This window comes from Ranitomeya imitator, chromosome 3, assembly GCF_032444005.1.
Source record: "Ranitomeya imitator isolate aRanImi1 chromosome 3, aRanImi1.pri, whole genome shotgun sequence".
In the NCBI taxonomy this organism is placed as follows: Eukaryota; Metazoa; Chordata; class Amphibia; order Anura; family Dendrobatidae; genus Ranitomeya; species Ranitomeya imitator.
In genome coordinates, this window is record NC_091284.1 from 797,331,783 (window position 1) to 797,345,960 (window position 14,178).

The 14,178-nt window shown below is 44.9% G+C and overlaps 1 protein-coding gene across 1 annotated transcript in view; it reads left to right on the forward strand.

Moving 5' to 3' along the window:
* DYNC2H1 (dynein cytoplasmic 2 heavy chain 1) overlaps nt 1-14,178 on the forward strand; it is a 552,714-nt gene that overhangs the window by 187,418 nt on the left and 351,118 nt on the right. The window contains exons 53-55 of the mRNA XM_069759211.1: nt 817-892; nt 1,009-1,163; nt 6,802-6,939. Of these exons, the coding sequence (XP_069615312.1) occupies nt 817-892; nt 1,009-1,163; nt 6,802-6,939 (369 nt within the window). The remainder of the gene's footprint in view (nt 1-816; nt 893-1,008; nt 1,164-6,801; nt 6,940-14,178) is intronic.

A 14,178-nucleotide genomic window follows, 5' to 3' on the forward strand; every position in this document is an offset into this window, starting at 1 on the left:
ATGGGCCGGACATGGATCTCCCCAAGAATCTGCCTCCAGAGCTTATTTTTCGTGAAAGGGGCATAACCAGTGTGAGACATGTAATGACCGACAGTCTGCTCTCCTGATCTACATGTCTCACACTGGTATCTTCCCTTTCCTTTTTGTGTATTCTTTGTGTTGCTGGCTTATATATGTGACACAGCAGTGCAGATACAGTGTATAATGTCCGCTGAATAAGGCTGGTTTCACATTTGCGTTTTTTGCCGCTGCGTTTTAGCGCAAAAAAACGCATGCGTTTTTTTTCCTATACTTAACATTAAAAACGCATGCGTTTTTTGCATGCGTTTTGCCGCCGCATGCGTCTTTTCTATGCATGTGTTGTGTTGCAGAAATGCAACATGTAGTAATTTCTAGCGGCGTTTTTTTGCGGCAAAAAAACCTATTGCTGTCTATGTAAACACATGCGTTTTTAAGCACATGCGTTTGCATGCGTTTTTAAACGCATGCGTTTTAATAGAAAAACACAAGAATACACACTAATAAGCCAACCCCTAACCCTAAGGGATCCTAACCCTAAGGGTTAGGGTTAGGATCCCTTAGGGTTAGGGTTAGGATCCCTTAGGGTTAGGGTTAGGATCCCTTAGGGATAGGGTTAAGGTTAGGGTTAGGATCCCTAGGGTTACTAGGGATCCTAACCCTAGCTATTTCTGTCTAAAAAACGCGGCGTTTTAACGCGTTTACGTGCGCTTTTTTACCACATGCATTTGCGTTTAAAACGCTGCGTTTTTAAACGCAAATGTTAAACCAGCCTAATGCATGAGCGTCTTTATTCAGATCCCTAAGATGTTATTTTCCGACACAACCCGAGAAGACAAGAAGAGCCAGCACGCGGAGTACAGGAAGTCTACAGGTAGATTTCTCTTTTTTACGTTGCCTTTGATTTGTTTAGATTGAAGTAACAATATATAATCAGAATTGTATGTATATAGTATTGTATATAGATTACACACTTTTGTGTCTTCATAGAGGAGTCTGACTTCTATAAGTCATTCTTGACAATCCACGATTCCTGCAAGGCTTACGGTGCCACCCCAAGGCGATACATGACCTTCCTTCAGGTGTACGGCTCATTGCTTAGCAGTAAAAAAGCTGCGCTTACCAGGAGACAAAAGCATCTACAGGTACTGTACTGCATGGACTGCGGGAGGGCTCAGCCATGTTCTGTCCTACCGCAGACCTGGCAGAGGGGAGAGGCTCCTGCTGCAGGCCGTAGACAAGTCAGGCACAGGCGAGTGAGGAGGAGGGCACGGTGGAGCTTCAGATACACAATGAAGCTTTCTTTATTAATTACTGTTTTAACTGGAATATATAACAAAGTACGATCAAAGAATTTTTTTTCTTTGCGTTTTTATTCTTTCCTTCCTTTTTCCAAGAGCAATAATTTTTTTTTAATTTTTTACCCAACATAGCCATATGAGGACATTTATTTTGCTGCATAAGTTGTTATTTTGAACGATGTTTTTTTATGATACTATATACAATAATATACCAAGGGTGAGGAAAAAAATTCGAAGTGGGGTGAAATGTTGAAAAGATAATAATAATTTTTTTTTCTTTTTGTTTCATTCTTACATCATTCGTGTGTAGTACAAATGGCATAATTGTCTAAGGGGTACTTCCGTCTGTCTGTCCTTCTGTCACGGATATTCATTGGTCCTGGCCTCTGTCTATCATGGAAAGGAAGTACCCCTTAGACAATTATGTATATAGATTGACAATCTCCTATTAATGGAGGCCGGAGCCTTCAGTCCGCTCTTGACTGCTATGTAAACCTATTGACATCCGAGGATCATGTCATGGGGTGCCGATGGTTGTTATAACAGTCACCTTCTGCTATCAACCACTTAACTGCTGCTTTCAGAGATTGACAGCGGCATTTAGGTGGATGAAGCGTCCTGGAATCTAAAACATAGCTGGCATACGCCCTGTATAGAGTTGACTCAGCTCCTGGGCCCACTTTATACCCCAGCACCAGACATGGGATGTACCACTACAATCATTGTCTGGAAGGGGTTAATGGAGGAATTGCTGGGATATTTGTTAATTTTTCAAAGGTTTTTTTTTCTGTTCACTGTTCCTTTAACCCATCCTTGAAATTCGTTATACATATATGGAGCAAGTGGGGGGGTGGGCTTGAAAGCTGAGCCCACACCCTGTACATGGCAAATAATGGCCATGACACACAGCCAGTATCTGCCTCTATCAGCCACAGGTGACGCTGCTGTTATCCATTTAACCCCTTAACGACCGGTTGCTGGGGGTAGCGGAGACCCCAGAGAACATGATTCGGGTCGGTTTTTACCGACCCCCGAGTTGCGATCGACGGTAATTAACCATTTACCAGCGGTCGAAACAAAAAAAAAAGCGATTTGCCATTTAATTTCTCTGTCCTCCGATGTCATCGCACATCAGAGGACAGAGAAATGGGGTCCCCGATCCCCCCCCCAATACTCACCCGTCTCCCCCGGTGCTCCTCTTGGTTCCCCATGGGCGCTGCCATCTTCTTCCGGCAAAAAAATACCGGGCACAGTGCGCCCGCCGGCCGGCACCCGGAAGATCTTTGGGGTCTCGGCTGCCAAGGGTAGCCGAGACCCCAAAGAACATGATAGGGGTGGTTTTTACTGACCCCTGTTTTGCGATCGCCGGTAAATAACCGTTTACCGGTGACTGCAAAAATTAAATAAAAATGCGTTGTGTTATTCTCTGTCCTCTGATGTGATTGCACATCAGAGGACAGAGAAATAGGGGGATCGGGACCCTGTTATACTTACCGGTGTCCCTGGGACCTCCTGCTTCTCCTGGCCGCCGGCATCTTCCTCCGGGAAGAAAATAGTGGGCGCATGTGTAGTGCACCCGCCGTGATGTGCCGGCCAGCAGAGGAAGATTCTTCCTCGTTTTATTTTGGTCACTGTGAGATCCTATCACAGTGATCAAAATAAAAAAAATTGTACATAACCCCCCATTTATCACCCCTTTAGTTAGGAAAAAATAATAAAATAAAAAAAGTATGTGTTTCCATTTTCCAATTAGGGCTAGGGTTAGGGCTAGGGTTAGGGTTGGGGCTAAAGTTAGGGTTAGGGTTGGGGCTAGGGTTAGGGCTAGGGTTAGGTTTGGGGCTAAAGTTAGGGTCAGAGTTGGGATTAGGGTTGGGATTAGGGTTAGGGTTGGCATTAGGGTTAGGGGTGGCATTAGGGTTACGTTTGGGATTAGGGTTAAGGTTAGGGTTGGGATTATGGGTTTATTGGGATTAGGGTTAGGTTTGAGGTTAGGGTTGAGATTAGGATTAGGGGTGTGTTGGGTTTAGGGTTTTGATTAGGGTTAGGATTAGGGTTGGGATTAGGGTAGGGGTGTTTTGGGGTTAGGGTTGTGATTAGGATTATGGATCGGGTTGGGATTAGGGCTAGGGGTGTGTTGGGGTTAGGGTTGGAGTTAGAATTGGGGGGTTTCAACTGTTTAGGTACATCAGGAGGTCTCCAAACGAGACAGCTAATTTTGCACTCAGAAAGTCAAATGGTGCTCTCTCCCTTCTGAGCTCTTCTGTGCACACAAACAGTGGTTTACCCCCACATATGGGGCATCAGCGTACTAAGTACTAGTTGGACAACAACTTTTGGGGTCCATTTCTCCTGTTACCCTTGCGAAAATAAAAAAAAATGGGGGCTAAAAAAATCATTTTTGTGCAAAAAGAATGATTTTTTATTTTCACGACTCTGCGTCAAACTTCTGTGAAGCACTTGGGCGTTAAAAATACTCACCACACATCTAGATAAGTTCCTTGGAGGGTCTAGTTTCCAAAATGGGGTCACTTGTGGGGGTTTCTACTGTTTAGGTACATCAGGGGCTCTGCAAACACAAAATAATGCCCGCAGACCATTCCATCAAAGTCTGCATTCCAAAACGGCGCTCCTTCCCTTCCAAGCTCTGCCATGCGCCCAAACAGTGGTTTACCCCCACATATGTGGTATCAGCGTACTCAGGATAAATTGCCCAATAAATTTTGTGGTCCAATTTCTCATGTTACCCCTGAGAAAATAAAAAATTGCAAGCTAAAAAATCATTTTTGAGGAAGAAAAAAAGGATTGTTTATTTTCATGGCTCTACGTTATAAATTTCTGTGAAGCACTTGGTGGTTCAAAGTGCTCACCACACATCTAGATAAGTTCCTTATGGGGTCTAGTTTCCAAAATGGTGTTATTTGTGGGGGGTTTCCACTGTTTAGGTACATCAGGGGCTCTCCAAACGCGACATGGCGTCTGATCTCAATTCCAGCCAATTCTGCATTGAAAAAGTCAAACAGAACTCCTTCTCTTCCAAGCTCTGCCATGCGCCCAAACAGTAGTTTACCCCCACATATGGGGTATCGGCGTACTCAGGAGAAATTGCACAACAAATTTTGTGGTTAATTTTCTCTTTTTACACTTGTGAAAATAAAAAAAATTGGTTCTGAAGTAAAATGTTTGCAAAAAAAAGTTAAATGTTCATTTTTTCCTTCCACATTGTTTCAGTTCCTGTGAAGCACGTAAAGGGTTAATAAACTTCTTGAATGCGGTTTTGAGCACCTTGAGGGGTGTAGTTTTTAGAATGGTGTCAAGTTTGGGTATTTTCTGTCATGTACACCCCTCAAAGTGACTTTAAATGTGAGATGGTGCCTAAAAAAAATGGTTTTGTAAATTTTGTTGTAAAAATGAGAAATCGCTGGTCAACTTTTAACCCTTATAACTTCCTAACAAAAGAAAATGTTGTTTCCAAAATTGTGCTGATGTAAAGTAGACGTGTGGGAAATGTTATTTATTAACTATTTTGTGTGACATATCTCTCTGATTTAAGGGCATAAAAATTCAAAGTTTGAAAATGGCAAAATTTAAATTTTTTTTGCCATGTTTCCATTTTTTTAATAAATAATCGCAAGTTAAATCGAAGAAATGTTACCACTAACATGAAGTACAATATGTCACGAAAAAACATTCTTAGAATCACCGGGATCCGTTAAAGCGTTTCAGAGTTATAACCTCATAAAGTGACAGTGGTCAGAATTGTAAAAATTGACCCGGCCATTAAAGGGAACCTGTCACCCCGAAAATCGATGGTGAGGTAAGCTCACCGTCATCAGGGGCTTATCTACAGCGTTCTGTAATGCATTCTGTAATGCTGTAGATAAGCCCCCAATGTGACCTGAAAGAGGAATGAAAGAGGTTAGATTATACTCACCCAGGGGCGGTCCCGCTGCGGTCCGGTCATATGGGTGTCTCAGGTCCGCTCCAGCGCCTCCTATCTTCATTCCATGACGTCCTCTTCTTGTCTTTGTTTCGTGGTTGTGGGCAGAGCAAAGTACTGCAGTGCGCAGGCGCTGGGCCTCTCTTGAACTTTCCGGCGCCTGCGCACTGCAGTACTTTGCGCTGCCCTCAACAGGGCAGACAGTACGCCTGCGCCGGAGCTGCGGCGTGAAGACCAGAAGAGGACGTCATCGTATGAAGATGGGAGGCCCCGGACCGGACCTGAGATATTCATCAGAGCGGGACCGCCGCTGGGTGAGTATAATATAACGTCTTTTTCTCCTCTTTCAGGTAACATCGGCAGCTTATCTACAGCATTACAGAATGCATTACAGAATGCTGTAGATAAGCCCCTGATGACGGTGAGCTTACCTCAACATCGATTTTGGGGGTGACAGGTTCCCTTTAAGTACCAAATTGGCTCCGTTACTAAGGGGTTAAAGAGAATCTGTCACCAGGTTTTTGCTATGTCTTCTGAGAGTAGCAAAAAAGACCCTGATTCCAGAGATGTGTCCCTTAGTTTTATTGGTGTAGTGCTTTTTTTATGTAGCAGGGCTCAGAAAGCTAAGTCGACCCACACCACAGCTGACCCCGCCCACATCACAGTTCTCTATTGGCTATTGACAGTGAGCTGCTCAGAGGAGGGGGCGAGGTCGGACAAGGGCTCACATGTCCTGTGGTCCAGGCAGTGATAATCTCCTGGTAATAAAACATTCATTGCATGGAAACAGTCTAATAAGTAACACATCACTGAAATCTGTGTCTCAGCCACTACCTCATGCCGCCATCAGATTACATAGGAAACACCTGCTGACATATTCCCTTGAAATGGGACACTTTGTAGCACTTTCAGGTGGATACTGGAAAAAATGTGTGCACGTATGGCTTACATAGAAGCTCTTCCTGGCTCATAGAGAAAGTTCCCAAGTGGGGCATGTGGACAGGGTTTAGTTTATGAGGCGTCTGCCTTTAGCGGACCACACATGTGGGAAAACTTTCATTTTCGGACAGCAGAAAGTCAGGCAATTTAGTTTAGTTTATGTTTTTTCCTTTTTGCTGTCTGTTTTCTAAAAAGTGTTTAGCAGAGGGGACATGGCCAATCCGAACACGACAAACTTCCTACAGTCCCTAAAACTGCTGCTCTATGCTTGTGACAATACAGAGGCTAACCACTAGCAGAGAGGCCATTTTTGGGGTCAATTAATCAGATTTATTAAGGGATGTGCAGCCCCACGTTATTTTGGGCCAATTTTCGGAACTTTTGGTTCCAGATTGATGAATGAAACGCTTCTTTCTAGAATTGTGTTTCCTTAAGAAGAGGGAAGACCACCTCCACCTGATGCTTCCGACACCGACTCTCAGTGCCCCTTTCTGCTACGTGTGTTGTCCCGGCCACTTTTTATTTTTTCTTTTATATTTTTTAATTTTTGGGGGTTAATGATCTCACTTGTAAACCCGAGTGTGTGATATCTCCATTTCTGCTCAGGCTGGAGTGTCCAAACTCAACGAGGCCAAGTCTTTAGTGGATGAGCTGAAAAGAAAAGCCGGGGAGCAGAGCTTATTGCTGAAAACCAAGCAGGCCGAGGCCGACGCAGCTCTGCAGGAGATAACCACATCCATGCAGGTAATGTTCCGGGAAGTCATCCATGGGACGGGACCTGGCGTTACCCATTACTGATAGTAACACATCCCTCACTTCTCTACATAAAGCCCTCTGCTCCTCGCCTTTCCAAAGCAGATTATATTACATTAAGTCTTACGTATCTTATGTTTTCTGTGTTCTACTTGTCAACAGAGAATTAACCCCTCCACGACCTTGGGATTTTCCATTTTTGCTTTCCGTTTTTTCTCTCCCTTACTTCCCAGAGCCATTTTTTTTTTTATTTTGCCGTCAATATGGCCATGCGAGGGCTTGTTTTTTTTTAGCGGGACAAGTTGTACTTTTGAACTACGCCATTGGTTTTACCATATAGTGTATGTCTAGGTTCTTTTTTTTAAAATTTAAAGCGGACCTGTCAGTAGGGTTTTGTTAAGTAAACCACAGGCATTGTCAGGTTGCCGTTGTTATACTGATAAAAATGATATCTGGGGTGAAGAAATCTGTCTTGTGGTTCTTGTGTAATCCGTGTTAGAAGTTTTCAGTTAATGAGATGTCGCCCCAAAGCACAATCCTGTTCCTCATCGTGGAGACAGACTGTTCCTGCTCCGGGGCGGGACTGTAGGCAGAGTCTTATCTTCTGGTCTAAGCCAGAGAAACCAAGGAAAGACCTGCCAGTGCGTGCGCTGGGGGTATGCATAAGTCTGCAGTCACATAGCATACTTATTGATTTTGCCCGGGCAACCCCTTTAAAGGATATACACACCTTTCTTTCTTGAATTTGGGAAGCATATTAAACAATCTTTTTTTTTTTTTTTTCAAAATAGTAATTATTAAAAATGATATACCATTTTGTCTGCGGCAGAGGATGCAATTTCTTCATCTGAGTGATTTTGAATAAACTGTCACAAAGCCACCAGAACTTCACCTCCTGGTTCTGACAACTCTCTGTTCTCCTCTCTCCTCCCTTCTCTCAGAGTTAGGGTACCGTCACACAGTGGCATTTTGATCGCTATGACGGCACGATCCGTGACGTTCCAGCGATATAGTTACGATCTCGCACATACGTCATGAAATTTATCGCTCCAGCGTCGTGCATTGCGAAGTGTGACCGCAGTCTACGACGCTGGAGCGATATTGTTACGATGCTGGAGCGTCACGGATCGTGCCGTCGTAGCGATCAAAATGCCACTGTGTGACGGTACCCTTAGAGATAGCAGGAGGGAGCGGGTTGTACGCAGATTTCAACATCACGGAAAGGGGAGAAATGATTGTAGGAAGAGCAAAGTCACTAGGCAACAGTAAAGGAGACTAACACATGAATCTGAAATATGTAGAGTAGTGTGGGAGCTGTGCTGATACGTGAGCTAATGGAAACACTGGATATGCATAACTCTCACATCCAGCCTATATTTCTGAGAGAGAAACTCCCACAAGATATTTCTGAGAGAGACGCTCCCACAAGATATTTCTGAGAGAGACGCTCCCACAAGATATTTCTGATAGAGACACTCCCACAAGATATTTCTGAGAGACGCTCCCACAAGATATTTCTGAGAGACGCTTGTTGTGAATTCTGTGGCTGAATTCACTTCTGTGGTCACAAGTGGTATTGCAGTCTCTGGGCTTCCTCCCTCAGGTGTTTTGGTGAGCTCGTTGGCTGTCTTGCTATTTAGCTCCACCTGAGTCTGTCTTCCTTGCTCCTTGTCAATGTTCCAGTGTTGGATCTGAGCTACTGCATCTTTCCTTGGGCCTGCTGCTCTGCTAGATAAGTGCTTCTAGTTTGTTTTCTGTTTTTTCTGTCCAGCTTGCTATTAACTTTTGCTGGAAGCTCTGAGAAGCAAAGGGGTGCACCGCCGTGCTGTTAGTTCGGCACGGTGGGTCTTTTTGCCCCTTTGCGTGGTTTTCGTTTTAGGGTTTTTTGTAGACTGCATAGTTCTCTTTGCTATCCTCGCTCTGTCTAGAATATCGGGCCTCACTTTGCTGAATCTATTTCATTCCTACGTTTGTCTTTTCATCTTGCTAACAGTCATTATATGTGGGGGGCTGCCTATTCCTTTGGGGTATTTCTCTGAGGTAAGTCAGGCTTGTATTTCTATCTTCAGGCTAGTCAGCTCCTCAGGCAGTGCCGAGTTGCATAGGTATTGATAGGCGCAATCCACTGCTGCTTATAGTTGTGTGAGGATAGATCAGGTACTGCAGTCTACAGAGATTCCACGTCTCAGAGCTCGTCCTATTGTTATTGGTTATTGCCAGATCTCTGTATGTGCGCTGATTACTGCACGCTGTGTTGCCTGATTGCCAGCCATAACAGTACAAGGAGCCAGCTAATGATTCCCAATAGAGGGAAAAAAGAAATCCTGACATCATTTTTTTTTCTTAGCTCTGTCTTCAGTCTTTTTTTTCCCCTAGACATTAGAGTGCTTCAGGACACAGCTGTGGACATGGATATTCAGGCTCTGTGCTCCTCAATGGATAATCTCGTTGTAAATGTACAAAAGATTCAAGATACTATTGATCAGAAATCGATGCTAGAACCAAGAATTCCGATTCCTGATTTGTTTTTTGGTGACAGAACTAAGTTCCTGAGCTTCAGAAATAATTGTAAGCTATTTTTGGCCTTGAAACCTCATTCTTCTGGTAATCCTATTCAACAGGTTTTGATTATTATTTCTTTTTTGCGCGGCGACCCACAGGACTGGGCGTTTTCTCTTGCACCAGGAGATTCTGCATTGAGTAATGTTGATGCATTTTTCCAGGCGCTGGGATTGCTTTACGATGAGCCTAATTCAGTGGATCAGGCTGAGAAAAATCTGCTGGCTTTATGCCAGGGTCAGGATGATGTAGAAGTATATTGTCAGAAATTTAGGAAGTGGTCAGTACTCACTCTGTGGAATGAATCTGCACTAGCGGCTTTGTTCAGAAAGGGTCTCTCTGAAGCTCTTAAGGATGTAATGGTGGGATTTCCTATGCCTGCTGGTTTGAATGAGTCTATGTCCTTGGCCATTCAGATCGGTCGTCGCTTGCGCGAGCGTAAATCTGTGCACCATCTGGCGGTATTGTCTGAGAGTAAACCTGAGCCTATGCAGTGCGACAGGACTATGACTAAAGTAGAACGGCAAGAACACAGACGTCTGAACAGACTGTGTTTCTATTGTGGTGATTCTACTCATGCTATTTCTAATTGTCCTAAACGCACTAGGCGGTTCGATAGCTCTGCCGTTATTGGTACTGTACAGTCCAAATTCCTTTTGTCCATTACCTTAATGTGCTCTTTGTCATCGTATTCTGTCATGGCGTTTGTGGATTCAGGCGCTGCCCTGAATCTGATGGATTTGGATTATGCTAAACGTTGTGGATTTTTCTTGGAGCCTTTGCAGTGTCCTATTCCGTTGAGAGGAATTGATGCTACACCTTTGGCCAAGAATAAGCCTCAGTACTGGGCCCAGCTGACCATGTGCATGGCTCCTGCACATCAGGAAGTTATTCGCTTTCTGGTACTGCATAATTTGCATGATGTGGTCGTGTTGGGGTTGCCATGGCTACAAACCCATAATCCAGTATTGGATTGGAACTCTATGTCGGTAACCAGCTGGGGTTGTCAGGGAGTACATGGTGATGTTCCATTTTTGTCTATTTCGTCATCCATTCCTTCTGACATCCCAGAGTTCTTGTCGGACTTTCAGGATGTATTTGAAGAGTCCAAGTCTGATGCCCTACCTCCGCATAGGAATTGTGATTGTGCTATCGATTTGATTCCTGGTAGTAAATTCCCTAAGGGTCGTTTATTTAATTTGTCCGTACCTGAACACACCGCTATGCGCAGTTATGTGAAGGAGTCCCTGGAGAAGGGACATATTCGCCCATCGTCGTCACCATTGGGAGCAGGGTTCTTTTTTGTAGCCAAGAAGGATGGTTCGCTAAGACCGTGTATTGATTACCGCCTTCTTAATAAGATCACTGTTAAGTTTCAGTATCCCTTGCCATTGATTTCTGACTTGTTTGCTCGGATTAAGGGGGCTAGTTGGTTTACTAAGATTGATCTTCGTGGTGCGTATAATCTGGTGAGAATCAGGCAAGGAGATGAATGGAAAACGGCATTTAATACGCCCGAGGGTCATTTTGAGTATCTGGTGATGCCGTTCGGACTTGCCAATGCTCCATCTGTTTTTCAGTCTTTTATGCATGACATTTTCCGTGAGTATCTGGATAAATTCTTGATTGTTTACTTGGATGACATTTTGATCTTCTCTGATGATTGGGAGTCTCATGTGAAGCAAGTCAGAATGGTTTTCCAGGTACTGCGTGCTAATTCCTTGTTCGTGAAGGGATCAAAGTGTCTCTTCGGTGTGCAGAAAGTTTCATTTTTGGGGTTCATCTTTTCCCCTTCTACTATCGAGATGGATCCGGTTAAGGTTCAGGCCATCCAGGATTGGACCCAGCCGACATCTCTAAAAAGTCTGCAGAAATTCCTGGGCTTTGCTAATTTTTATCGTCGCTTCATCTGTAATTTTTCTAGCATTGCCAGACCATTGACCGATTTGACCAAGAAGGGTGCTGATTTGGTTAATTGGTCTTCTGCTGCCGTGGAAGCTTTTCAGGAGTTGAAGCGTCGTTTTTGCTGTGCCCCTGTGTTGTGTCAACCTGATGTTTCTCTTCCGTTCCAGGTCGAGGTTGATGCTTCTGAGATTGGTGCAGGGGCGGTTTTGTCACAGAGAGGTTCTGGTTGCTCAGTGTTCAAACCATGTGCTTTCTTTTCCAGGAAATTTTCTGCTGCTGAGCGTAATTATGATGTGGGCAACCGAGAGTTGCTGGCCATGAAGTGGGCATTCGAGGAGTGGCGTCATTGGCTTGAGGGTGCTAAGCATCGCGTGGTGGTTTTGACTGATCATAAGAACCTTACTTATCTTGAGTCTGCCAAGCGCTTGAATCCTAGACAGGCCCGTTGGTCGTTATTTTTTGCTCGTTTTGATTTTGTGATTTCATACCTTCCGGGCTCTAAAAATGTGAAGGCGGATGCTCTGTCTAGGAGTTTTGTGCCCGACTCTCCGGGGTTATCTGAGCCGGCGAGTATCCTCAAGGAAGGAGTCATTGTGTCTGCCATCTCCCCTGATTTGCGGAGAGTGTTGCAGAAATTTCAGGCTAATAAACCTGATCGTTGTCCGGCCGAGAAACTGTTCGTCCCTGATAGGTGGACTAGTAAAGTTATCTCTGAACTTCATTGTTCGGTGCTGGCCGGTCATCCAGGAATCTTTGGTACCAGGGAGTTGGTCGCTAGATCCTTCTGGTGGCCGTCTCTGTCACGGGATGTGCGTGCTTTTGTGCAGTCCTGTGGAATTTGTGCTAGGGCTAAGCCCTGCTGTTCACGTGCCAGTGGGTTGCTTTTGCCCTTGCCGGTCCCGAAGAGGCCTTGGACACATATTTCGATGGATTTCATTTCTGACCTTCCCGTTTCTCAAAAGATGTCGGTCATTTGGGTGGTCTGTGATCGCTTTTCTAAAATGGTCCATCTGGTGCCCTTGGTTAAATTGCCTTCCTCCTCTGATTTGGTGCCTTTGTTCTTCCAGCATGTGGTTCGTTTACATGGCATTCCTGAGAATATTGTTTCTGACAGAGGTTCCCAGTTTGTCTCGAGGTTCTGGCGAGCCTTTTGTGGTAGGATGGGCATTGACCTATCTTTCTCCTCGGCCTTCCATCCTCAGACTAATGGCCAGACCGAACGAACCAATCAGACCTTGGAAACATATCTGAGATGTTTTGTTTCCGCTGACCAGGATGATTGGGTGTCATTTTTGCCGTTGGCTGAGTTCGCCCTTAATAATCGGGCCAGCTCGGCTACCTTGGTCTCTCCATTTTTCTGCAATTCTGGGTTCCATCCTCGTTTCTCTTCAGGACAGGTTGAGTCTTCGGACTGTCCTGGTGTGGATTCTGTGGTGGACAGGTTGCAGCAGATCTGGACTCAGGTAGTGGACAATTTGACCTTGTCCCAGGAGAAGGCTCAGCTTTTCGCTAATCGCAGACGCCGTGTGGGACCCCGACTTCGTGTTGGGGATCTGGTTTGGTTATCTTCTCGTCATATTCCTATGAAGGTTTCCTCTCCTAAATTTAAACCTCGTTTTATTGGTCCGTATAGGATTTCTGAGATTCTCAATCCGGTGTCTTTTCGTCTGACCCTCCCAGACTCCTTTTCCATACATAATGTATTCCATAGGTCGTTGTTGAGGAGATACGTGGCACCTATGGTTCCATCTGTGGAGCCTCCTGCCCCTGTTTTGGTGGAGGGGGAATTGGAGTATATTGTGGAGAAGATTTTGGATTCTCGTGTCTCTAGACGGAAACTCCAGTATCTGGTCAAATGGAAGGGTTATGCTCAGGAAGATAATTCCTGGGTTTTTGCCTCTGATGTCCATGCCCCAGATCTTGTTCGTGCCTTTCATGTGGCTCATCCTGGTCGGCCTGGGGGTTCTGGTGAGGGTTCGGTGACCCCTCCTTAAGGGGGGGGTACTGTTGTGAATTCTGTGGCTGAATTCACTTCTGTGGTCACAAGTGGTATTGCAGTCTCTGGGCTTCCTCCCTCAGGTGTTTTGGTGAGCTCGTTGGCTGCCTTGCTATTTAGCTCCACCTGAGTCTGTCTTCCTTGCTCCTTGTCAATGTTCCAGTGTTGGATCTGAGCTACTGCATCTTTCCTTGGGCCTGCTGCTCTGCTAGATAAGTGCTTCTAGTTTGTTTTCTGTTTTTTCTGTCCAGCTTGCTATTAACTTTTGCTGGAAGCTCTGAGAAGCAAAGGGGTGCACCGCCGTGCTGTTAGTTCGGCACGGTGGGTCTTTTTGCCCCTTTGCGTGGTTTTCGTTTTAGGGTTTTTTGTAGACTGCATAGTTCTCTTTGCTATCCTCGCTCTGTCTAGAATATCGGGCCTCACTTTGCTGAATCTATTTCATTCCTACGTTTGTCTTTTCATCTTGCTAACAGTCATTATATGTGGGGGGCTGCCTATTCCTTTGGGGTATTTCTTTGAGGTAAGTCAGGCTTGTATTTCTATCTTCAGGCTAGTCAGCTCCTCAGGCAGTGCCGAGTTGCATAGGTAGTGATAGGCGCAATCCACTGCTGCTTATAGTTGTGTGAGGATAGATCAGGTACTGCAGTCTACAGAGATTCCACGTCTCAGAGCTCGTCCTATTGTTTTTGGTTATTGCCAGATCTCTGTATGTGCGCTGATTACTGCACGCTGTGTTGCCTGATTGCCAGCCATAACAGACGCTCCCACAA